The 26,956-nt window shown below is 46.5% G+C and overlaps 2 protein-coding genes across 5 annotated transcripts in view; both read right to left on the reverse strand.

Moving 5' to 3' along the window:
• The window catches only part of bmpr1ba (bone morphogenetic protein receptor, type IBa), a 163,553-nt gene that overhangs the window by 90,582 nt on the left and 46,015 nt on the right, over positions 1–26,956 (reverse strand). The gene's annotated exons all lie outside the window — the stretch shown is intronic.
• Positions 21,175–26,411, reverse strand: LOC124033052 (cell wall protein DAN4-like). The gene is made up of 5 exons (XM_046344975.1): positions 26,331–26,411; positions 26,135–26,257; positions 23,364–23,451; positions 21,444–21,817; positions 21,175–21,339 (listed from the first exon to the last, which is right to left on the reverse strand). The coding sequence occupies exons 1-5, from the start codon at positions 26,409–26,411 to the stop codon at positions 21,175–21,177; spliced, it is 831 nt and encodes a 276-aa protein (XP_046200931.1).

The raw sequence follows: 26,956 nt of genomic DNA on the forward strand, positions 1-26,956 counted from the left end.
TTGACACTTCCTGAGCTGCAGCCAACAGTCCCGTGAGTTCTGAACAAAGCAGTCTGTGCAGTCCCACTGTTTCGCTCTGGATAAGAGCGTCTGCTAAATGACTTAAATGTAAATGTAATTAGTGGTGTGTTTAAAAAAGCCCTCCATTTAACGTTGATTATTGCACTCTGAATGTATGATTCAAACAGAGTTCACACATGAAAAAGGCCCAATCTGTGCCTTCCAATTTCAGATAACTTTTACTGACAGTTTTGTAGAACTGCAAATATCAGTGGCGGTGTCAGAAGTGGCGCCCTAAACCCTACACTACTACCCTACAGCGCCTTCAGAACGTATTCACCCCACTGAACCGTCTCCACGTGTTGTTGTGTTGCAGCCTGAATTCAAAACAGATTACAATGGAAGACACACAATACCCCCCAGCATTTAGAATTGATTTTAAAAAAAATGGAAAGCTGAAATGTCTTTAGCCAATCACTATCCAACCTCTTTGTTATGGCAAAAGCCTAAATAAGTTCAGGACCCCCAAAAAATGTGCAGTCACTATATAAAAAAAGATACAGGCGTCCTTCCTAACTCAGTTGCGGTATATAGTGCACTACTTTTGACCAGAGTTCTACGGGCCATGGTTAAAAGTAGTGCACTATATCGGGCATAGGGTGCCATTTCAGACACAACCCTTCTTTTTATTTTTTTTATAAAAAAGTAAATGTTTCTATAAAGAAAGGAAAACAGAGAGAGAGATACAGAGAGAGAGATACAGATGGAGAGATACAGAGAGAGAGATACAGAGAGAAAGATACAGAGAGAAAGATACAGAGAGAGAGATACAGAGAGAAAGATACAGAGGGGGGTACAGAGAGAGATAGAGAGAGATACAGAAAGAGATACAGAGAGGGGTACAGAGAGAGGGGTACAGAGAGAGAGAGAGATACAGAAAGAGATACAGAGAGAGATAGAGAGAGATACAGAGAGAGAGATACAGAGAGAGAGATACAGAGAGAGAGATACAGACATACAGAGATCGGCTCGGGGATTCGAACAGCAGCCCATTTACCCATCTCATTTGAATCATTTTAATGTAGAGCAATATCTAACCCATTGAAATCCCTTCATAAAGTTAGAGCTACAGTCTGCTGTCCACCCTCTTGTCAGCGAGTGTCTACACGCACAACAACCACGACGACTCATGGATAACCTTTTACATTAAAGTCTATGGTCCTGAGAGGAGCTTCCTTCCTCTCTGTATCTCTCTGTATCTCTCTCTGGGGCACCGCACACACAATGGAGGACTGTCTCAAAACAAAGGTACTTGGATAGAGGACTACTTTACTGCTCATTCTGTGGTACTCAGTGTATTTTTATGATTTGACCTTTATTTAACTAGGCAAGTCAGTTAAGAACAAATTCTTATTTTCAATGACGGCCTATGAACAGTGGGTTAACTGCCATCAATTGTCCGAGTGAAAATGGGACATCTGGTCACATCTTCAGATATTAACTGATTTATGACCAAATCTGTGACCACACATTAACCCTCTAATTCACCATGGTTATTGGGATTATATCGATTTAATTTCCAGATTGGTTTAACATCAACTCTGATTATATTTCCTATTAGCTAATAGCATAACGTTATGACTGCCATTCCAGCATCAGACAGAGATGATATGTAAAGACTGCAGATGTCAGAGGTGGAAAACTGAAGCAGTAAACTTATAGCCCTGAACCAAAGCCATACAAACAAATGGCAGCGAATCACAAGACATCATAACGAATCAACGACAACACAAGTCACAAGTCCGTCAAAGTAACTCAATCTCCTCATTACTGGCCAAGGACCTGTGACATGCAGGGAAACAAAAAGGACTGTTGAACGGGGAGAAGGATGGGAAGGGGGTCATTCATTAATTAGAGAGGGGGGCCATCTTGGGCTTGATGAGTCCTGATGACGGACGTCTGCCTGCACAAGGAAAATGCTAGAGCAGGGAATTTTCTGCCACTGAAATCTGTGGGTGGGCCGCTTAAGCATTTTCCCCCACCTAAGTCCAAACAGTACAACAAATAATAAAAGTATGTAGAAAATATATATTTGACCTATATACACCACATGACCTAAAGTATTTGGATACCTGCTTGTTGAACATCTCATTCCAAAATCATGGGCATTGATATGGAATTGGTCTCCTCTTTGCTGCTATAACAGCCTCCACTCTTCTGGGAAGGCTTTCCACTAGATGTTGGAACATTACTGCCAGAAGAGCATTAGTGAGGTCGGGTACCGGTGTTAGGCGATTAGGCCGGGCTTGCATTTGGCTTTCCTTGTCATCCCAAAGCTATTAGATGGGGTTGAGGTCAGGGCTCTCTGCAGGCCACTCAAGTTCTTCACACTGATCTCGATAAACCATTTCTGTATGGACCTCGCTTTGTGTACAGGGCATTGTCATGTTGAAACAGCAAAGGAACTTCCCCAAACTGTTGCCACAAAGTTGGAAGTAAAGAATCATCTAGAATGTCATTGTATGCTGTAGCATTAAGATTTCCTTTCCCTGGAGCTAAGGGGCCTAGCCAGAACCAAAAGAAATAGCCCTAGTCCATTATTCCTCCTTTACAAAAAGGCACTATGCAGTCGGGCAGGTAGCGTTATCCTGGTATCCGCCAAACCCAGATTCGTATGTCAGACTGCAAGATGGTGACATATGAGTCATCACTCCAGCTGACGCTTGGAATTGTGCATGGGGATCTTAGGCTTGCGTGCGGCTGCTCGGCCATGGAAACCCATTTCATGAAGCTCCTGACGAACAGTTCTTGTGCTGACATTGCTTCCAGAGGCAGTTTGAAACTCTGTAGTGGGTGTTGCAAACGAGGACAGACGATCTTTACGGGCTCATTTTAAAGTGGCCTTTTATTGTCCCCCGCACAAGGTGCACCTGTGTAATGATCATGCTGTTTAATCAGCTTCTTGATATGCCACACCTGTCAGGTGGATGGATTATCTTGTCAAAGTGCTGACTAACAGGGAAGTAAACAAATGTGTGCACAACATTTGTTTATTTCAGCTCATGAAACATGGGACCAACACTTTTACATGATGCATTTATATTTTTTGTTCATTGTAACAACCAAAATAAAAGCTATACATGGAGAACTGAAAATTCCCCAAAATAATGAATTTATCATAGCGATTGTATTAGTGTTAAACGATGCTCCACTGAAAGTTCTAACAATGCTTTTGGGAAACCAGGACCCTGTCAGGGTCCCACCAGGCGACAGTGGAAGGAAACACAACATGTTTGTCTATCCCTCTTTCGGTCTCCACCTGAGTTGTAGATTAGTCAGTCCCAGTGAATTAAAAGGACATAACTCGGCTGCCTTCGTCAACATTACATTTGCCACGATAGTCGGATTAAACAAACCGCAAGCCTGAGTTCTGACAGGATTCTTTGTGCAGCCGTTGGAAACAGATGTCAGCTGGGCGTGTCCATTGAAATTACCTTCTGATAAGGCTAATTGACTGGGTACAGAACAGCTCTGCCGTACTGCTCCTGGGTGAAGTTTCCCCTCGGTACAGATCTAGGACCAGTCCTGACCCTAAGCATTAGTGCGGAAAATGCAAAACTGACTCCAGATTAGTGTCAGGAGCAAACCTTTGAACTATAGCAGAGGGCTATTCAAATCACCGAGGTGTTGTTTTCAAAGTAACGTACTCGCGTTCGGATACGCAGATTCATGGACCGTTTATATCCGGGTTGCATCCAGTTTACACATACCAACATCACATGCGCACCGGCATTCAATACACACAGGGAGCAGCAACGACGTCCTCCAAAATCATGGCAAATACTGATGAACATAAAATGTTAATATCTTTAGCTGTGAGTGATGAAGAAAATAAAAATGGGTCTCAGCGACAATTATTTGAATAATTAAATGGATATTTTGTGGAAAGATGATAACTACAGTGTCTTATTAGGAATTTTCAAATCTAACTTCTCTATGTGGCTGTCTATGGAAATAGTCTTTCTGGGCCGGGTGTCAAGCAAAAAAAACTGTAGGAGTAGTCGAAACCGTGCTTCTAGACCAGAACCCTAGCCCTTTGACTCAAATCCTACCCTACGAGGGGGTCTGGAGTACTGCTGGTTACCTGGTAATTAACTGCACCCACCTGGTGTTTCAGGTCTAACTCTAACCCTGAATAGAGGGGAATCATTTACAAAGTGGTGGGAGCTGGCTTCAAGGGCCAGATATGAATTGACCTATCACAAGACAACATGATGTCATTATTAGGGTGTCAAAATAGTGACATTTAACCGTTGCAGTTCTACAGTATGTCATCGAAGCGGACATATTAGTTACATGTGATCGAAGTTGACATGATAGGCTGGGAGAAATGTCTGTTTACCCAAACCTAGGATGGCATTGTCCGGGTCTTTCTTGCAAAACAGATTTGGTCTGGGGACAGTAAAATGCCAATAAAATGAGCAGTTTTGTCACACAACACAATGCTAATAAAATGAGCAGTTTTGTCACACAACACAATGCTACAGATGTCTTGAGTTTTGAGGGAGCTTACAATTGGCATGCTGACCGCAGGAATGTCCACCAGAGCTGTTGCCAAAGGATTGAATGTTCATTTTTCTATCATAAGCCACCTCCAATATCGTTTTAGAGAATTTGGCAGCATGTCCAACTGACCTCATAACTGCAGACTTCTGCCATGTAATGTAATCGTAGTTATTCTCTACTATGCCCTGAGGCAGTCCACCAGGCTCCGGACCAGCTGAAACAGGAGCATAGGAACTCTGTATCGGGCCCATATTAAAACAGCCTCCAGGACTTCAAACTCAAGTGTTAAGGCTGTCCTGACATGGACACCATAGCTATACACCATACTCTAAACTCATAAACTGGGCTTCTGCCAGACACGCAAAGTTCCCCTCGGCCTCAAACAATGTAGCATTTGTGGACAGCACCAGTCAATAAGCTAACAATGCATTAGAGGAATAGACTCCAATTATGGCGAGATGTCTATCTGATTTAAATATCATTATCTGGGTGGGCGAGACAGTGGCACGCTCCCTACTAGTTCCTGCATGGTGACATTAGCAGCAATTACTGCCTCTCAGTGATAGAGGCTATGTGCTGATAGCGGCTCATATGTAGAGGGCTGATAATCCCTGATTACAAGCATCATACACGTGTACACCTATTGACACACCCACCCACACACACACACCCACCCACACACACACACACAAGTTAATTAGGCAGTGAGACAGTGAGTATAATAAAGCAGGCAGACAAGCATCGAGGAATTCAGTTAGTGTTCGATTGAATGTTAGAAGAATGGGCATTACGAGTGACCTAAGTGACTGAGCGTCGTATGATTGTTGGCGCCAGGCGCAGCAGTTCCAGTATCTCTGAAATGGCTGGCCTCCTGGGCTTTTCACGAGTCTAGGGTTTACAGAGAAAAGTGTGGCAAACAAACAAGTCAGCAGCAGTCCTGCAGGTCGAAAATATCTTGTTGATGAGACAGGGTCGAAGGAGAATGGCAAGAATCATGCAAGCTAACAGGCGGGCCACAAACAGGCAAATAACGGCGCAGTACAACAGTGCTGTGCAGAAGAGCATTTCGGAATCGCTCCTTGTCGTCGGTCCTTGTCACGGACGGGCCATTGCAGCAGACGACCACACCGGGTTCCACTCCTATCAGCTAATAAGAAGAAGAAGTGGCTCCAGTGGGAACACAATCACCAACACTGGACAATCGAGGAGTGCAAAAACATTGCCTGGTTCGACGAATCATGGTTCCTGTTGGAATCATGGTTCCTGTTGGAATCATGGTTCCTGTTGGAATCATGGTTCCTGTTGGAATCATGGTTCCTGTTGGAATCATGGTTCCTGTTGGAATCATGGTTCCTGTTGGAATCATGGTTCCTGTTGCGTCATGCTGATGGCAGGATTTGACGTAAGCAACATGAGTCGATCGCCCATCCTGCCTGGTGACAACAGTACAGGCTGGTGGAGGTGGTGTGGAGTCCATGGCCCATCGTGCCTGGTGACAACAGTACAGGCTGGTGGAGGTGGTGTGGAGTCCATGGCCCATCGTGCCTGGTGACAACAGTACAGGCTGGTGGTGGTGGTGTGGAGTCCATGGCCCATCGTGCCTGGTGACAACAGTACAGGCTGGTGGTGGTGGTGTGGAGTCCATGGCCCATCCTGCCTGATGACAACAGTACAGGCTGGTGGTGGTGGTGTGGAGTCCATGGCCCATCGTGCCTGGTGACAACAATACAGGCTGGTGGAGGTGGTGTGGAGTCCATGGCCCATCGTGCCTGGTGACAACAGTACAGGCTGGTGGAGGTGGTGTGGAGTCCATGGCCCATCGTGCCTGGTGACAACAGTACAGGCTGGTGGTGGTGGTGTGGAGTCCATGACCCATCCTGCCTGGTGTCAACAGTACAGGCTGGTGGTGGTGGTGTAATGGTGTGGATAATGTTTTCCTGGCACACTTTAGATCCCCTGATACCAATTGAGAAATGTTTGAACGCCACACCTTGTAGAATCCATACCCAAAGAATTCAGGCTGTTCTGGAGGCAAAGGAGGGTCCTAGATGGGTGTACCTAATAAACTGGAAACTGAGTGTATATGAAAACAGACAGACATGCAAGCGCAAATGAAAGATTGCATGCACACACACGCAGATACACAGGAGATTAACATTTCACAATGTCCCATTGTGATGTTATGTGACAAGTAGGACTGTGATATAAAGCCAGAGGTCATGTGACCCAACTTTCCCTCTCCTTTCTCCCCCATTCTCTCCTATCCTCCCCTGCCTTCCTCTCTTCTCCCACTCTTCTCCTCTTCTCCCATCCCCTCACCATCCCCTCCTCTTCTCCCTTCCCCCACCACTCATCTTCTCCCTTCCCCTTCATCCTCTCCACTCCTCTTCTCCCTTCCCTTCTCCACTCTTCTACCTTCCCCTCTTCTCCCATCCACTCCTCCATTCCTCCTTCCATCCTCTCCACCCTCCCCACTACTCTCACCCATCCTCTTCTCTTCTCCCTCCCCGCTCTCCTATCTATAAACTGAACCACATGGTAGTGACACAACCCTTCTTCTCCTCCCACAGGCAGCCCCTCCCACAGGCAGCTCCTCCCACAGGCAGCTCCTCCCACAGGCAGCCCCTCCCACAGGCAACTCCTCCCACAGGCAGCCAAAATTAGCGCCATCTGAAGTGGCACGCTGTCTATCACAGAGGGGCCAGCAGGGGCCCCTTCCCTCCAGGTGTCCACTCACAAGCCTGTAGGGAATCCAGGAAAAGGGGATTCAGCTCACAAACAAGACAAACCAATGACTAGGCTACCGCTCCAACTCTAGAGCAGGGCTCTCCAACGCTGTTCCTGGAGAGCTACCTTCCTGTAGGTTTTCACTCCAACCCCAGTTGTAACTATCCTATTCGAATGATTAGAATCAGGTTTGCTAGATTAGGTTTGGAGTGAAAACCTACAGGACGGTAGCTCTCTAGAAACAGGGTTAAAGAGCCCTGCTCTAGAGCATTAGGGGGTATGAAAGCAAAGAAAAAGTACTTCATCCTACTATCCCTTCACTTCCTGGGCCCAGCTAGGATTGGCCATAGGGCAGTTCGGTCAAATGCCAGATGGGCTGATCCATCTTTAGCCCAGTATATTTATTTGTATGCACAATTATCCTTATGTTGGAAAAATGGGGGCATCAAAAGTGAAAACGTCCCTGAGCTCAGCTTGCACACGGTCTGTCAAGCTACTTGGCTTGCATTCAGTAAGTCCACTGAGGGACAGATGTTTGGAGAAACGCTTGAGCAGTAGCGAGGAAACGGAAAGATGAAATCCCTACTTCCTGACCACAAATGGACCATGAAGTTCTGTCCAACTGAGAGGCAGGAAGAGAGTTCAAACTGGGCGTAACAGTGTGGCATTCAGTCAACAGACACACGAGCTCGGTGCTGTGGATCTCTTTTACACTACCTGAGGGTTTCATGTACCCAACAAAGCAATCTTCACAGTCTAATACTAAGAGAATCCTTCAGAGCTAGCAAGATGTTGGACTTGCAATTATTGGACTACAATTTTCCTCCTCCATTAGCAATGTGTAGCAGCCTCTTGGGTGATGCTTGACTGCCGCAATACGGGCACCAAAAAAAACTGGTAAGTTCTCAATGCTTTAAGCTTGTTGCACGTGTTTTAGCAAGAGAAAAAGTGTTGCCCTCAGGCTGTTGAGCATTGATAACATTTAAGCAATCGTCGAATAGAAGACCAAACCATTCCGAACAGAATGTAGCCACTACAGAGACAGGACAGGCCCCTTTCTTTTCCAGACAGACAGCTGCGGGGAGCAATCATGACCTTTAGACGGAGCCAGTGGAACGGTCAGTTGACATGCCTGACTCCGCTCCAGTCAGATAAACACCACAACTCTTAGTGACACACCGTCCTCTGATGTCAGAGAGCATGAGATTGTGTGATGTCGGAGGAAGAACACGGACTTCTCTGGCATGTTAAGAACTCAGACGTCCCTCCCAAATAGTACCCTATTCCCTACGTAGTGCCCTACTTTTAACTAAAGACCCTGATGGAACGTAGTGCACTACTTTTAACTAAAGACCCTGATCAAACGGAGTGTACTACTTTTAACTAAAGACCCTGATGGAACGTAGTGCACTACTTTTAACTAAAGACCCTGATCAAACGGAGTGTACTACTTTTAACTAAAGACCCTGATGGAACGTAGTGCACTACTTTTAACTAAAGACCCTGATCAAACGGAGTGTACTACTTTTAACTAAAGACCCTGATCAAACGTAGTGCACTACTTTTAACTAAAGACCCTGATCAAACGTAGTGTACTACTTTTAACTAAAGACCCTGATCAAACGTAGTGTACTACTTTTAACTAAAGAACCTGAACAAACATAGTGTACTACGTATTTATCTATGCAGTCACTTTCATAACTCTACCCACATGTACATATTCCCTCAACTAACCGGTGCCCCCGCACATTGACTCTGTACCGGTACCCCCTGTATATAGCCTCCACACTGACTCTGTACCAGTACCCCCTGTATATAGCCTCCACACTGACTCAGTACCGGTACCCCCTGTATATAGCCTCCACATTAACTCTGTACTGGTACCACCTGTATATAGCCTCCACATTGACTCTGTACCGGTACCCCCTGTATATAGCCTCCACACTGACTCTGTACCAGTACCCCCTGTATATAGCCTCCACACTGACTCAGTACCGGTACCCCCTGTATATAGCCTCCACATTAACTCTGTACTGGTACCACCTGTATATAGCCTCCACATTGACTCTGTACCGGTACCCCCTGTATATAGCCTCCACACTGACTCTGTACCAGTACCCCCTGTATATAGCCTCCACACTGACTCAGTACCGGTACCCCCTGTATATAGCCTCCACATTGACTCTGTACCGGTAACCCCTGTATATAGCCTCCACATTAACTCTGTACTGGTACCCCCTGTATATAGCCTCCACATTGACTCTGTACTAGTACCCCCTGTATATAGCCTCCACATTAACTCTGTACTGGTACCCCCTGTATATAGCCTCCACATTAACTCTGTACTGGTACGTCCTGTATATAGCCTCCACATTAACTCTGTACTGGTACGTCCTGTATATAGCCTCCACATTAACTCTGTACTGGTACGTCCTGTATATAGCCTCGCTATTGTTATTTTACTGCCTCTCATTATTTGTTATTTTTATTTATTGTTTCTTAAGGGGGTGTAAGTAAGCATTCCTGTTGTATTCAGCATTTCACTGTAAGGTCTACTACACCTGTTGTATTCAGCATTTCACTGTAAGGTCTACTACACCTGTTGTATTCAGCATTTCACTGAGGTCTACTACACCTGTTGTATTCAGCATTTCACTGTAAGGTCTACTACACCTGTTGTATTCAGCATTTCACTGTAAGGTCTACTACACCTGTTGTATTCAGCATTTCACTGTAAGGTCTACTACACCTGTTGTATTCAGCATTTCACTGTAAGGTCTACTACACCTGTTGTATTCAGCATTTCACTGTAAGGTCTACTACACCTGTTGTATTCAGCATTTCACTGTAAGGTCTACTACACCTGTTGTATTCAGCGCATGTGACAAATATATATATATATTTTTTTGATGATGTAGGTTAAATTGTCCCACTTTGATGATGTAGGTTAAAGTGTACCACTTTGATGATGTCGGTTAAAGTGTCCCACTTTGATGAGGTAGGTTAAAGTGTACCACTTTGATGAGGTAGGTTAAAGTGTCCCACTTTGATGATGTAGGTTAAAGTGTACCACTTTGATGATGTCGGTTAAAGTGTCCCACTTTGATGATGTCGGTTAAAGTGTCCCACTTTGATGATGTCGGTTAAAGTGTCCCACTTTGATGATGTCGGTTAAAGTGTCCCACTTTGATGATGTCGGTTAAAGTGTCCCACTTTGATGATGTAGGTTAAAGTGTCCCACTTTGATGATGTAGGTTAAAGTGTACCACTTGGGACTCTTGGGAGAAATGGTGCTGGGAAGAGCACAGCTTCACTGTAATGTACTGTTCTCGAACCACCTCCTAAATCTGGGAACAGTTGTGGAACAGATTAGTGTAGTGGGATATTTGGGGGTCATTGCCCCAGTTCATTTAGGAAACTAGTTTCAGTCCAAAAACAGGGATTAAAGTTAAGACAGGAGATAAATGAGGAAGCCGCTAACTTGCCAACACAGTTCTCAAGGCTGATAAACTTGGGCTTCACTATGGTGAAGGCTGCAGACAGGTGTGTGTGTGTGTGTGTCTGGTTAGATCAGTAAAGCTTCCTTAGAATCCCCATCAACAGAAAGGAAGACATGTTCAACACAGGTGTCAAATCAAATCGTATTAGTCACATGCACAGAATACAAACAGATGTAGACCTTACAGTGAAATGCTGAATACAGACAGATGTAGACCTTACAGTGAAATGCTGAATACAAACAGATGTAGACCTTACAGTGAAATGCTGAATACAAACAGATGTAGACCTTACAGTGAAATGCAGAATACAAACAGATGTAGACCTTACAGTGAAATGCTGAATACAAACAGATGTAGACCTTACAGTGAAATGCAGAATACAAACAGATGTAGACCTTACAGTGAAATGCTTATTTACGAGCCCCTAAAAAAATACAGAGAAGAAGAAATAAAAGTAACAAGTAATTAAAGAGCAGCAGTAAAACAACAATAGTGAGACTATATACAGGGGGATACCGGTACAGAGTCAATGTGGAGACTATATACAGGGGGATACCGGTACAGAGTCAATGTGGAGACTATATACAGGGGGATACCGGTACAGAGTCAATGTGGAGACTATATACAGGGGGATACCGGTACAGAGTCAATGTGGAGACTATATACAGGGGGATACCGGTACAGAGTCAATGTGGAGACTATATACAGGGGGATACCGGTACAGAGTCAATGTGGGGGAACCAGTTAGTTGAGGTAATATGTACATGGTACATGTAGGTAGAGTTATGGGGGGGCAATAGTGTACTACTAAGTGTGTGTGGGGGGCAATACAAATAGTCTGAGTAGCCATTTGATTAGGTGTTCAGGAGTCTTATGACTTGGGGGTAGTATCTGTTTAGATCCCTCTTGGACATAGACTTGGCGCTCTTTCCGTGCAGTATCAGACAAAACAGTCTATGACTGGGGTGGCTGGAGTCTGACAATTTTTAGGCCCTTCCTTTGACACAACCTGGTATAGAGGTCCTGGATGGTAGGAAGCTTGGCCCCAGTGATGTAAGGTGCCGTATGCACTACCCTCTGTAGTGCCTTGCAGTCAGAGGCCGAGCAGTTGCCATACCAGGCAGTGACGCAACCATGCTCTCGATGGTGCAGCTGTAGAATCTTTTGAAGATCTGTGGACCCAAATCTCCTGAATAAGTTTTGTTGTGCCCTCTTCACCACTCTCTTGGTGTGCCATGTTGGACCATGTTAGTTTGTTGGTGATGTGGACACCAAGGAACTTGAAAATTCTCAACCTGCTTAACTGCAGTCCCGTCGATGAGAATGGAGGCGTGCTCGGTCCTCTTTTTCCTGGAGTCCACAATCATCTCTTTTGTGTTGAGGGAGAGGTTGTTGTCATGGCACCACACGGCCAGGTCTCTGACCTCCTCCCTATAGGCTTTCTCGTCGTTGTCGGTGATCAGGCCTACCACTGTTGTGTAATTGACAAACTTAATGATGGTGTTGGAGTCCTGCCTGGCCGTGCAGTCATGAGTGAACAGGGAGTACAGGAGGGGGCTGAGCATGCACCCGAGGGGCCCCTGTGTTGAGGATCAGCGTGGCGGATGTGTTGTTACCTACCCTTACCAGCTGGGGGCGGCCCGTCAGGAAGTCCAGGATCTAGTTGCAGAGGGAGGTGTTTAGTCCAAGGGTCCTTAGCTTATTGATGAGCTAGTCAATGAACAGCATTCTCACATAGGTGTTGCTTTAGTCCAGATGGGAAAGTGCAGTGTGGAGTGGAATAGAGATTGCATCATCTGTGGATCTGTTGGGGCGGGATGCAAATTGGAGTGGGTCTAGGGTTTCTGGGATAATGGTGTTGATGTGAGACATGGCCAGCCTTTCAAAGCACTTCATGAATACAGACGTGAGTGCTACGGGGCGGTAGTCATTTAGGCAGGTTACCTTAGTGTTCTTGGGCACAGGCACTATGGTGGTCTGCTTAAAACATGTTGGTATTACAGACTCGGACAGGGAGAGGTTGAAAATGTCAGTTTAGATACTTGCCAGTTGGTCAGCACATGCTCGCAGTACACGTCCTGGTAATTCGTCTGGCTCTGCGGCCTTGGGAATGTTGACCTGTTTAAAGGTCTTACATCGGCTGCGGAGAGATTGATTATACAGGCTACCAGAACAGCTGGTGCTCTCATGCATGTTTCAGTGTTATTTGCTTCGAAGTGAGCATAGAAGTAGTTTAGCTCGTCTGGTAGGCTCGTGTCACTGGGCAGCTCTCGGCTGTGCTTCCCTTTGTAGTGAGCAAAAATTTTACATAACATGTAAAGATCCCAGAAATGTTCCATATGCACAAAAAGCTTATTTCTATCAAATGTTGTGCACAAATGTGTTTACATCCCTGTTAGTGAGCATTTCTCCTTTGCCAAGATAATCCATCCATCTGACAGGTGTGGCATATCAAGAAGCTGGTTAAACAGCATGATCATTACACAGGTGCACCTTGTGCTGGGAACAATAAACGGCCACACTAAAATGTGCAGTTCCATCACACAACACAATGTCACAAGTGTCAAATTGAGGGAGCATTGAATTGGCATGATGACTGCAGCAATGTCCACCAGAGCTGTTGGCAGATAATTAAATGTTAATTCCTCTACCATAAGCCACCTCTTAAATAATTTTAGAAAATTTGGCAGTAGGTCCAACCGGCCTCATAACCGCAGATCACCAGCCCAGGACCTCCACATCCGGCTTCTTCACCTGCAGGATCATCTGAGACCAGCCACCTGGACAGCTGATGAAACTGTGGGTTTGCACAACTGAAGAATTTCTACAAACTGTCAGAAACCATCTCAGGGAAGCTTATCTACATGCTCGCCATCTTCACCAGGTTCTTGACCTGACCGCAGTTCGCCGTCGTAACCGACTTTAGTGTGCAAATACTCAATACGCCACAGGCACGCTGGAGAAGTGTGCTCTTCACGGATGACTCAACTGTATCAGGCAGATGGCAGACAGCGTGTATGGTGTCGTGTGGGCGAGCGGTTTACTGATGTCAACGTTGCCCCATGGTGGTGGTGGGGTTATGGTATGTGCAGGCATAAACTACGGACAACGAAAACAATTGCATTTTATCTATGGCAATTTGAATGCACAGAGATGTCGTGACGATATCCTGAGGCCCATTGTTGCGCCATTCATCCATCACCTCATGTTTCAACATGATAAATGTACTCCCTCATGTCGCAAGGATATGTACACAATTCTTGACGGCTGAAAATGTCTCAGTTCTTCCATGACCTGCATATTCACCAGACATGTCACCCATTGAGCATGTTTGGGATGCTCTGGATCAATGTGTACGACAGCGTGTTCCAGTTCCCGCCAATGTCCAGCAACTTCGCACAATGAACAGGAAGGAGATGTGTCGCGCTGCATTAGACAAACGGTTGGCACACCAGATACTGACTGGTATTCTGATCCACGCCCCTACTTTTTAAATGCATCTGTGATCAGATGCGTATCTGTATTCCCAGTCATGTGAAATCCATAGATTAGGGCCTAATGAATTTATTTCAATTGACTGATTTCCTTACATGAACTGTAACTCTTGTGGTCCTTCTGTAGCTCAGTTGGTAGAGCATGGCGCTTGTAACGCCAGGGTAGTGGGTTCGATCCCCGGGACCACCCATACGTAGAATGTATGCACACATGACTGTAAGTCGCTTTGGATAAAAGCGTCTGCTAAATGGCATATATTATATTTCTGTTCAGTGTAGATTGTGGCTCCAGGGTTATTTTTTCCCTAGGTATCAGCTTCCCCACCCCCAATCTTAACCTTAACCATTAGTGGGGAAAATGTAAAACTGAACCAAAATCAGCACTTGGGGCAACTTCACCCTAATCCATCTAGGATTATAACGGAACGGACAGTGGTAGCCATTGTCAGACCACTGGAAGTATAGTGCCCCCTTGGGGCCACAAAGCACAACAGTAAGGCACATCCCCTTAGTTCGCACAATATCAATGTCGTTGCCACGGCAATTCTTGCACTTCATGAACATGCTTCTTCTCAACTATGTCATTTCTATGGCTAATGTGCCCTTTACTTAATATGGATTTCAAAAGCATCAGCTCTACCATCCTCCATATGTCTATAGATGAGAGGTATGGTGTATTTATCACCTTGACAACAGCATGACAAATGGGTTGATCCAGAGTCCTGTCTGCAGCTGGTCCTCCAAGGTTAAAGAGGGATGCTCGTCTCACACCAACCCCACCCTTGCAGACCACGTTTGGGCTGCATGAGTCACAGAGGGTGGGGGTGAGGGCTGGGACCTGGGCATGCCATGCAGGCTCCAGACCTTCTGTCTGCCCAGTAGACTGTCTCTTAGAGCCTAATAGTGACATGTCTCTCTTAGGCTGTCCACAGCTCATCTCCACCTCCTGTCCCCACCGCTCCACCTCCTGTCCCCACCCCTTCACCTCCTGTCCCCACCTCTCCACCTCCTGTCCCCACCACCTCTCACCTACGGCTGTAGTGTAGTGAAGTCAGCAGTCCTCAAACTGACACCCCTAGTCTCCCCTTCCCATCCCCCTGTCCAAGGCACACATGGGGGAGTCGCTCGAGTTGAATGGAGTCGCTGTCATGTTGTGTAACCAGAGAAGAGAGAGAAAGAGAGAGGGGGAGGGAGAGCGCGAGAGAGCAAGGGAAAGAGAGGGAGAGCACGAGAGAGCAAGGGAAAGAGAGGGAGAGCGCGAGAGAGCAAGGGAAAGAGAGGGAGAGCGCGAGAGAGCAAGGGAAAGAGAGGGAGAGCGCGAGAGAGCAAGGGAAAGAGAGGGAGAGCGCGAGAGAGCAAGGGAAAGAGAGGGAGATCGCGAGAGAGCAAGGGAAAGAGAGGGAGAGCGCGAGAGAGCAAGGGAAAGAGAGGGAGAGCACGAGAGAGCAAGGGAAAGAGAGGGAGAGCACGAGAGAGCAAGGGAAAGAGAGGGAGAGCAAGGGAGAGAGGGAAAGCGCGAGAGAGCAAGGGAAAGAGAGGGAGAGCACAAGAGAGCAAGGGAAAGAGAGGGAGAGCGCGAGAGAGCAAGGGAAAGAGAGGGAGAGCACAAGGGAAAGAGAGGGAGAGCGCGAGAGAGCAAGGGAAAGAGAGGGAGAGCACAAGGGAAAGAGAGGGAGAGCACAAGGGAAAGAGGGAGAGCGCGAGAGAGCAAGGGAAAGAGAGGGAGAGCAGAAGGGAAAGAGAGGGAGAGCGCGAGAGAGCAAGGGAAAGAGAGGGAGAGCACAAGGGAAAGAGAGGGAGAGCGCGAGAGAGCAAGGGAAAGAGAGGGAGAGCACAAGGGAAAGAGAGGGAGAGCGCGAGAGAGCAAGGGAAAGAGAGGGAGAGCACAAGGGAAAGAGAGGGAGAGCGCGAGAGAGCAAGGGAAAGAGAGGGAGAGCACAAGGGAAAGAGAGGGAGAGCGCGAGAGAGCAAGGGAAAGAGAGGGAGAGCACAAGGGAAAGAGAGGGAGAGCGCAAGAGAGCAAGGGAAAGAGGGAGAGCACGAGAGAGCAAGGGAAAGAGTGAAACTAAGGGAAAGAGAGGGAAGCACGAGAGCAAGGGAAAGAGAGGGAGAGCGCGAGAGAGCAAGGGAAAGAGAGGGAGAGCACGAGAGAGCAAGGGAAAGAGAGGGAGAGCACAAGGGAAAGAGAGGGAGAGTGCGAGAGAGCAAGGGAAAGAGAGGGAGAGCACAAGGGAAAGAGAGAGAGCGCGAGAGAGCAAGGGAAAGAGGGAGAGCACAAGGGAAAGAGAGGGAGAGCGCAAGAGAGCAAGGGAAAGAGGGAGAGCACAAGAGAGCAAGGGAAAGAGGGAGAGCACAAGAGAGCAAGGGAAAGAGGGAGAGCACAAGGGAAAGAGAGGGAAAGCGCGAGAGAGCAAGGGAAAGAGGGAGAGCACAAGAGAGCAAGGGAAAGAGGGAGAGCACACGGGAAAGAGAGGGAGAGCGCGAGACAGCAAGGGAAAGAGGGAGAGCACAAGGGAAAGAGAGGGAGAGCGCAAGAGAGCAAGGGAAAGAGGGAGAGCACAAGGGAAAGAGGGAGAGCGCAAGAGAGCAAGGGAAAGAGGGAGAGCACAAGGGAAAGAGAGGGAGAGCGCGAGAGAGCAAGGGAAAGAGGGAGAGCACAAGGGAAAGAGAGGGAGAGCACAAGGGAAAGAGAGGGAGAGCACAAGGGAAAGAGAGGGAGAGCACAAGGGAAAGAGAGGGAGAGCACAAGAGAGCAAGGGAAAGAGGGAGAGCACAAGGGAAAGAGAGGGAGAGCGCGAGAGAGCAAGGGAAAGAGGGAGAGCACAAGAGAGCAAGGGAAAGAGGGAGAGCACATGGGAAAGAGAGGGAGAGCGCGAGACAGCAAGGGAAAGAGAGGGAGAGCACAAGGGAAAGAGAGGGAGAGCGCGAGAGAGCAAGGGAAAGAGAGGGAGAGCACAAGGGAAAGAGAGGGGAGCGCGAGAGAGCAAGGGAAAGAGGGAGAGCACAAGGGAAAGAGAGGGAGAGCGCGAGAGAGCAAGGGAAAGAGGGAGAGCGCGAGAGAGCAAAGGAAAGAGAGGGAGAGAGCGGGAGGAGAGACAAGTTCCACACACACAGCTGCTGAGCGTAACTGTGATATCATGGAATAAAGCTGGAATGCACTGAAGGCTGTTGACTCCCTCCCTCCCTCCCTCGGCCACCCGGCAAAGCCTTTGTTTTTCCTTGGTTGGTCTGAGGGAAGTGAGAAGGCTGTGACCTAATAGATCCTTTGAAACTAATGCAGACTTTGCAGTCGCCATCTACAGTAAAATATAGAATAAGTTCATTTGATTAAGCGTGGTACTACACAATCATCGTTAACCTTTCTACTGATCATTTTTCATTCCGGGGTGATGTTTCCCCTAGGTACAGATCTAGGGTCAGCTTCTTCTGCCCCAATCCAAACATTAACCATTGGTGGGGAAAACGCTGAACTGACCTTAAATCAGCATATAGGGGCAACTTCACTCTATACCAAATTTCAGTCAAATGGAGATAATTAATAGTGCTAACAGTAAACAAAGATGGAGGATAAGTTTTAATCAATTCCTTTGTAAATTATTGTGACTAAACTTTAGCCAATTTGAAGCATGAACATTGTTGCATGTGAAATGTTTGGAAAGAGGGGTCTAGGATAAGGAGCCACATAAAGGCCTACTCACACATACACCATGCACACACAGACACACATGCTCCCCACACACTCACACTCTCTAGGATAAGGAGCCACATAAAGGCCTACTCACACATACACCATGCACACACAGACACACATGCTCCCCACACACTCACACTCTCTAGGATAAGGAGCCACATAAAGGCCTACTCACACATACACCATGCACACACAGACACACATGCTCCCCACACACTCACACTCTCTAGGATAAGGAGCCACATAAAGGCCTACTCACACATACACCATGCACACACAGACACACATGCTCCCCACACACTCACACTCTCTAGGATAAGGAGCCACATAAAGGCCTACTCACACATACACCATGCACACACAGACACACATGCTCCCCACACACTCACACTCTCTAGGATAAGGAGCCACATAAAGGCCTACTCACACATACACCATGCACACACAGACACACATGCTCCCCACACACTCACACTCTCTAGGATAAGGAGCCACATAAAGGCCTACTCACACATACACCATGCACACACAGACACACATGCTCCCCACACACTCACACTCTCTAGGATAAGGAGCCACATAAAGGCCTACTCACACATACACCATGCACACACAGACACACATGCTCCCCACACACTCACACTCTCTAGGATAAGGAGCCACATAAAGGCCTACTCACACATACACCATGCACACACAGACACACATGCTCCCCACACACTCACACTCTCTAGGATAAGGAGCCACATAAAGGCCTACTCACACATACACCATGCACACACAGGCTCACACTCTCTTTTCCACCGGTAAATGGGGGAGTGATTATTTTATTATATAAGAACATATCATCCAACCTGGCAACTCACACTGGTTTAAATTCACACATTTCCTTTTATTGCTGCCTCGTTTGGCAACCACATAAAACACTCCAAGCCCTGTGGGCTATAGTTAGAACAAAGGACCCGATTCATGATGACTGGTGTTACTAAAGGGAGAAATATTCCCACATTTAGGCCTTGCCCTTCACTGTTTACAGTTGACACAGACCAGGTTATAGTGACAATATAGATCCAAATAGGATACGTCACTGTCCATCATGTCGACGCAATACCTAAAGCATATCCTCTACCAGAGAGACAGTAAGGTTCGAGACAGTACAACACTTTAACGTTGACAATTTGTTGGTGCTACAGGAGAGTGGCGACAACTCTTTTCACTGCAGCGTTCCCCTCTCAACGGCAGGTGAAATCCTCCTTTTATGCAGGAAGCAGAAATGTCACTGAAGGTGTTGGGTTTCACCGATACCTCAGGTGTTTGTGCGGGCTGTGGGCTGGCGTGAGGCAACGTGCCAGACAGGCTTGTTTCTGTAAGGATCAATGTAGGATTACGGGTAAATCCCTTCTTTCACTGACTTTCTCAGAGCCGTCACCCCCTGAATGATTTACAAGAGAGACACTGACGGGAAGCACAATCCACACCACCAGCGCTAGAGACTAATAAAACAACCGCTGATTTACTGTCGAAAAACGGAACGTATCGGTAACAGAGTCACTGTGTGCGCTGTAATTTGTTGGGTCAGGGGCTCTGGGGGAGGGGGTGGGGGGAATCAACTGTTTATACACACACACACACACACACACACACACACACACACACACACACACACACACACACACACACACACACACACACACACACACACACACACACACACACACTGAACTACAGGGTAGAGAAGAAAATGAAGGCTATAATGCAGAATGGACTGCACCCCTCCATGTGCTCTACAGAAAGACCACAGCCATTTAGCCTTCAACAACACCAGGTCCTGAACTCAAAGCGTTTCAGCCTTCAACAGTACCAGGTCCTGAACTCAAAGCGTTTCAGCCTTCAACAGCACCAGGTCCTGAACTCAAAGCGTTTCATCCTTCAACAGCACCAGGTCCTGAACTCAAAGCGTTTCAGCCTTCAACAGCACCAGGTCCTGAACTCAAAGCGTTTCAGCCTTCAACAGCACCAGGTCCAGAACTCAAAGCGTTTCAGCCTTCAACAGCACCAGGTCCTGAACTCAAAGCGTTTCAGCCTTCAACAGCACCAGGTCCTGAACTCAAAGCGTTTCAGCCTTCAACAGCACCAGGTCCTGAACTCAAAGCGTTTCAGCCTTTTAGATCATAATGAATAAGAGGGGACCTGATCCAAGATCAGACACTTTATAAATACGGGCCCAGGACAATACATACACCGCGCATGACACTAGCCAGCACTTTAAACTGTTCTTTTACACACATCCACACACCAGGTTGTGTGATCCCTCCATGTGTTGTTTTCAGATGCGAGGGGATATACATTTCCCTGAATGAAGTAGGCATGTCAAAAACACACACACACACACACACACACACACACACACACACACACACACACACACACACACACACACACACACACACACACACACACACACACACACACACACACACACACACACACACACACACACACACACACACACACATACACATCACTGGTGACTTTGGGAAATCCATTTAGCACAGCGTTCAGTTGAATCCTTATTCATGCATGTTCAGATAGACACAGTGTCTATCTACAAAACACGCGTCTGACATGTAGAAGAAAGGAATGGCGTCAGCTATCTTCTTCACGACATTTCTATGTGCAACGTTCCACACAGTGTTGAATGCAGCCTTGTTGTTGGAGGAACTACAGTAGATGTGAAGGCACGTTTGTGAAATTTGGGATATCCCCTCAAAATGGTACCCTATTTCCCTAGATAGTGCACTACTTTTGACCAGGGCACTATGGCAGTGCACCAGAGTAGTGCACTAAAAGGGTGTCATTTGGAGTGAGAGTTTGGTGTCAGCTGCCTTTGGCAAAAGCACATGCCGTTTCCAGGTCTGTTTTGTATAAAAAGTAATGAACGGCTACAATAATTGTATATACACCTAATTAGATCTTCACAAACACTGTCAGGGGATTGTATGCCTTCATTTATTTTCCTTTAAATACACTTTTTTTTTTAAGACTTGGTTGTTGATACCGACTATATTCTGAAATGGTACCAAGTTAGTTTCACAGGTCAACATGTCAAAAAGGTTCTCATCCACAGAGAGGATTGCCTCAACCAGCGGTTACAAATCCTGGTCCTGGAGACCCAAAGGGGTTTTTGCACTCACACCTAATTCAAAAACATCTTAGGCTTGATGATAAGTTGGGTCCGGGGAGAGCCGGGGAGAGCCGGGGAGCCGGGGGAGCCGGGGGGAGCCGGGGAGAGCCGGGGAGAGCCGGGGGGAGCCGGGGAGAGCCGGGGGGAGCCGGGGAGTCGGGGAGAGCCGGGGAAACACTCTGGCAGACAGGCGCTCACAAACACAGTCTCGCAGTAGAGGTAGCAGTAGAGGTAGAGGTAGCAGTAGTGGAGGTAGCAGTAGAGGTAGAGGTAGCAGTAGTGGAGGTAGCAGTAGAGGTAGAGGTAGAGGTAGCAGTAGTAGTGGTAGAGGCAGTAGTAGTAGTAGTAGTAGTAGTAGTAGTAGTAGTAGTAGTAGTAGTAGAGGCAGAAGAGGTAGCAGTAGTAGTAGTGGTAGAGGTAGCAGTAGTAGAGGTAGCAGTTGTAGAGGTAGATGTAGCAGTAGTAGCAGTAGTAGTAGTGGTAGAGGTAGCAGTAGTAGTAGAGGTAGAGGTAGAGGTAGCAGTAGTAGAGGTAGAGGTAGCAGTAGTAGTAGTGGTAGAGGCAGTAGTAGTAGTAGAGACAGCAATAGTAGTAGGAGTGGTAGAGGTAGCAGCAATAGTAGTAGTAGTAGAGGTAGAGGTGGCAGTAGTAGTAGTGATAGAGGCAGTAGTAGTAGTAGAGACAGCAATAGTAGTAGGAGTGGTAGAGGTAGCAGCAATAGTAGCAGTAGTAGAAGTAGCAGTAGTAGAAGTAATAGTAGTGGTAGAGGCAGTAGTAGTAGTAGTAGAGGGTAGAAGTAGTAGTAGTAGGTAGTAGTAGTAGAGGTAGCAGTAGTAGAGGTAGCAGAAGAGGTAGCAGTAGAGAGGTAGCAGTAGTAGTGGTAGAGGCAGTAGCAGTAGTAGCAGTAGTAGTAGTGGTAGAGGTAGCAGTAGTAGAAGTAGCAGTAGTAGAGGTAGAGGTAGCAGTAGAGGTAGCAGTAGTAGTAGTAGTGGTAGAGGTAGTAGTAGTGGTAGAGGCAGTAGTAGTAGTAGTAGAGACAGCAATAGTAGTAGGAGTGGTGGAGGTAGCAGTAGTAGTAGTGGTAGAGGTAGCAGTAGTAGTGGTAGAGTTGTAGAGGTAGAGGTAGCAGTAGAGGTAGAGGCAGTAGTGGTAGTAGTAGTAGTAGTAGTAGTAGTGGTAGAGGCAGAAGTAGAAGTAGCAGTAGTAGTAGTGGTAGCAGTAGGGTAGCAGTAGTAGAGGTAGCAGTTGTAGAGGTAGATGTAGCAGTAGTAGCAGTAGTAGTAGTGGTAGAGGTAGCAGTAGTAGTAGAGGTAGAGGTAGCAGTAGTAGAGGTAGAGGTAGCAGTAGTAGTAGTGGTAGAGGCAGTAGTAGTAGTAGAGACAGCAATAGTAGTAGGAGTGGTAGAGGTAGCAGCAATAGTAGCAGTAGTAGAAGTAGCAGTAGTAGAAGTAATAGTAGTGGTAGAGGCAGTAGTAGTAGTAGTAGAGGTAGAAGAGGTAGAGGTAGCAATAGTAGAGGTAGCAGTAGTAGTAGTAGAGGTAGTAGTAGTAGAGGTAGCAGTAGTAGAGGTAGCAGTAGAAGAGCTAGCAGTAGAGGTAGAGGTAGCAGTAGTAGTGGTAGAGGCAGTAGTAGTAGTAGCAGTAGTAGTAGTGGTAGAGGTAGCAGTAGTAGAGGTAGCAGTTGTAGAGGTAGAGGTAGCAGTAGTAGCAGTAGTAGTAGTGGTAGAGGTAGCAGCAGTAGTAGTAGTGGTAGAGGTAGCAGTAGTAGAAGTAGCAGTAGTAGAGGTAGAGGTAGCAGTAGTGGAGGTAGCAGTAGTAGAGGTAGAGGTAGCAGTAGTAGTAGTATTAGAGGCAGTAGAAGAGTAGCAGTAGTAGTAGTGGTAGAGGTAGCAGTAGTAGAGGTAGCAGTTGTAGAGGTAGAGGTAGCAGTAGAGGTAGCAGTAGTAGTGGTAGAGGTAGCAGTAGTAGCAGTAGTAGTAGAGGTAGCAGTAGTAGAAGTAGCAGTAGTAGAGGTAGAGGTAGCAGTAGAGGTAGCAGTAGTAGCAGTAGTAGTAGTGGTAGAGGTAGCAGTAGTAGAAGTAGCAGTAGTAGAGGTAGCAGTAGAGGTAGCAGTAGTAGTAGTGGTAGAGGTAGTAGTAGTGGTAGAGGCAGTAGTAGTAGTAGTAGAGACAGCAATAGTAGTAGGAGTGGTAGAGGTAGCAGCAATAGTAGCAGTAGTGGAGGTAGCAGTAGTAGAGGTAGAGGTAGCAGTAGTAGTGGTAGAGGCAGTAGTAGTAGTAGTAGTAGTAGTAGTAGTAGAGGCAGAAGAGGTAGCAGTAGTAGTAGTGGTAGAGGTAGCAGTAGTAGAGGTAGCAGTTGTAGAGGTAGATGTAGCAGTAGTAGCAGTAGTAGTAGTGGTAGAGGTAGCAGTAGTAGTAGAGGTAGAGTTAGAGGTAGCAGTAGTAGAGGTAGAGGTAGCAGTAGTAGTAGTGGTAGAGGCAGTAGTAGTAGTAGTAGAGACAGCAATAGTAGTAGGAGTGATAGAGGTAGCAGCAATAGTAGCAGTAGAGGCAATAGTTGTAGTAGTAGAGGTAGAAGAGGTAGAGGTAGCAATAGTAGAGGTAGCAGTAGTAGTAGTAGAGGTAGTAGTAGTAGAGGTAGCAGTAGTAGAGGTAGCAGTTGTAGAGGTAGAGGTAGCAGTAGTAGTGGTAGAGGCAGTAGTAGTAGTAGCAGTAGTAGTAGTGGTAGAGGTAGCAGTAGTAGAGTTAGCAGTTGTAGAGGTAGAGGTAGCAGTAGTAGCAGTGGTAGAGGTAGCAGCAGTAGTAGTAGTGGTAGAGGTAGCAGTAGTAGAAGTAGCAGTAGTAGAGGTAGAGGTAGCAGTAGTGGAGGTAGCAGTAGTAGAGGTAGAGGTAGCAGTAGTAGTAGTATTAGAGGTAGAAGAGGTAGCAGTAGTAGTAGTGGTAGAGGTAGCAGTAGTAGAGGTAGCAGTTGTAGAGGTAGAGGTAGCAGTAGAGGTAGCAGTAGTAGTGGTAGAGGTAGCAGTAGTAGCAGTAGTAGTAGTGGTAGAGGTAGCAGTAGTAGAAGTAGCAGTAGTAGAGGTAGAGGTAGCAGTAGAGGTAGCAGTAGTAGCAGTGGTAGAGGTAGCAGTAGTAGAAGTAGCAGTAGTAGAGGTAGAGGTAGCAGTAGAGGTAGCAGTAGTAGTAGTGGTAATAATAATAATATATGCCATTTAGCAGACGCTTTTATCCAAAGCGACTTACAGTCATGTGTGCATACATTCTACGTATGGGTGGTCCCGGGGATCGAACCCACTACCCTGGCGTTACAAGCGCCATGCTCTACCAACTAGTAGCAGTAGTAGTAGTGGTAGAGGTAGCAGTAGTAGAGGTAGCAGTAGTAGAGGTAGAGGTAGCAGTAGAGGTAGAGGTAGCAGTAGTAGCAGTAGTAGTAGTGGTAGAGGCAGTAGTAGTAGAGACAGCAGTAGTAGTATAGGTAGAGGTAGCAGCAATAGTAGTAGTAGTAGTAGTAGTAGTATTAGAGGTAGCAGTAGTAGAGGTAGCAGTAGTAAAGGTAGAGGTAGCAGTAGTAGTAGTATTAGAGGTAGAAGAGGTAGCAGTAGTAGAAGTAGCAGTAGTAGTAGTATTAGAGGTAGAAGAGGTAGCAGTAGTAGAAGTAGTAGTAGAGGTAATAGTAGTGGTAGAGGCAGTAGTAGTAGTAGTAGTAGTAGTAGTAGTAGTTAGAGGTAGCAGTAGTAGTGGTAGTAGTAGTAGTAGTAGTATTAGAGGTAGCAGTAGTAGAGGTAGCAGTAGTAGAGGTAGAGGTAGAGGTAGCAGTAGTAGTAGTAGTAGTAGTAGTAGTAGTAGAGGTAGCAGTAGTAGTGGTAGACGCAGTAGTAGTAGTAGAGGCAGTAGTAGTAGTAGTAGTAGTAGTAGAGGTAGCAGTAGTAGTGGTAGACGCAGTAGTAGTAGTAGTAGAGGCAATAGTAGTAGTAGTAGAGGTAGAAGAGATAGAAGTAGCAGTAAAGGTATCAGTAGTAGAGGTAGAGGTAGCAGTAGTAGAGGTAGAGGCAGCAGTAGTAGTAGTAGAGGTAGCAGAAGTAGTAGTGGCAGAGGTAGAGGTGGTAGTAGTAGTAGCAGTAGTAGAGGTTGCAGTAGTAGATGTAGCAGAGGTAGAGGTAGCAGAGGTAGAGGTGGTAGTAGTAGTAGCAGTAGTAGAGGTTGCAGTAGTAGCAGTGCATGCTTGTTCTCTACCTAATACCCTAAACAGGAAGTTGATGCATACGAATGCACTAGGCCTACTCGTCTTTTCAATTTAGCCATCCCACTCGCTCCGAGGTATGTCTGTTTACAGCTGGACTGTAATGTGCTTGAGTTGGGTCTGTGGTTGGCCCTGTGCTTAGTGCAGAAGCCTAATTCAAATGTAGCAAACTGGGAGCATGTTCCTAACAGCCATTCATGTAATCTTAATATCAATCTAAGCCATTTTAAACGAATCATGGCCACGATTTACGCAATTTCTGGGTTCTTTAAAACATTTTTTTTTACACAATATATGGTATTATTCAGATAGAATACGTGCATTACACACTGAACAAAAATATAAAACGCAACATGTAACTAACAGCTTACAATTGGTTCGTTCATCCCCCTCCTCTCCCCTGTAACTATTCCCCAGGTCGTTACTGTAAATGAGAACGTTTTCTCAGTCAAATTATCTGGTAAAATAACGGTAAAATAAAAATAAATAAAACGTCAAGTTTTGTTCCCATGTTTCATGAGCTGAAATAAAAGATCCCAGAAATGTTCAATAGGCACGAAAACTCTCAAATGTTGTGCAAAAATGTGTTTACATTCCTGTTAGTGAGCATGTGTCTTTTGCCAAGATGATCAATCCACCTGACAGGTGTGTCATATCAAGAAGCTGATCAAACAGCATGCTCATTACACAGGTGCACCTTGTGCTGGGAAATCATTGGGATCATTACACAGGTGCACCTTGTGCCGGGAATCATTGGGCTCATTACACAGGCGCACCTTGTGCTGGGGCTCATTGGGCTCATTACACAGGCGCACCCTGTGCCGGGAATCATTGGGATCCTTACACAGGTGCACCTTGTGCTGGGAAACATTGGGATCATTACACAGGTGCACCTTGTGCCGGGAATCATTTGGGATCCTTCCACAGGTGCACCTTGTGCTGGGAATCATTGGGCTCATTACACAGGTGCACCTTGTGCTGTGAATCATTGGGATCATTACACAGGTGCACCATGAGACAATAAAAGGCGACAGGCAGGTTTGTCACACAGCACAAGGACATGGATTTAGAGTTAAGGGAGCAATTGGCTTGTTGACTGCAGGAATGTCCACAAGAGCAGATTGCCAGATAACGTACGTTACCATGTTACCAATGTCATTTTAGAGAATTTGGCAGTACGTCCAACCGGCCTCACAATCGCTGACCGCGTGTAACCACGCCAGCCCGGGACCTCCACATCCAGGTTCTTCACCTATGGCATCATCTGAGACCAGCCACCCGGACAGCTGTTGAAACTGTGGGTTTGTACAACTGAAGGATTTCTGCACAAACTGTCAGAAACCATCTCATGGAAGCTCATCTGCGTGCTCGTCGTCCCCATCAGGGTCTTGACCTGACTGCAGTTTTGTGTCGTAACCGACTTCAGTGTGAAAATGCCACGCTGGAGATGTGTGGTCTTCACAAACTAATCCTAGTTTCAACTGTATCAGGCAGATGGCGTGTATGTAGTCTTGTGATCAAGCAGTTTTCTGATGTCAACGTTGTGAACAGAGTGCCTC

The sequence above is a fragment of the Oncorhynchus gorbuscha genome, linkage group LG04 (genome assembly GCF_021184085.1).
Source record: "Oncorhynchus gorbuscha isolate QuinsamMale2020 ecotype Even-year linkage group LG04, OgorEven_v1.0, whole genome shotgun sequence".
In the NCBI taxonomy this organism is placed as follows: domain Eukaryota; kingdom Metazoa; phylum Chordata; class Actinopteri; order Salmoniformes; family Salmonidae; genus Oncorhynchus; species Oncorhynchus gorbuscha.

Bases quoted from the DNA above. Each gene is read 5' to 3' on its own strand.
- LOC124033052 (XM_046344975.1), bottom strand. From the start codon at position 26,411: ATGGTGCACCTGTGTAATGATCCCAATGATTCACAGCACAAGGTGCAC. The intron at 26,258-26,330 runs GTGCACCTGTGG...AATGTTTCCCAG, and splicing joins CCAATGATTCCCAGCACAAG to CACAAGGTGCACCTGTGTAA. The intron at 23,452-26,134 runs GTGCACCTGTGT...GCCTCTACTACT, and splicing joins CCAATGATTCCCGGCACAAG to ACTACTACTACTACTACTAC.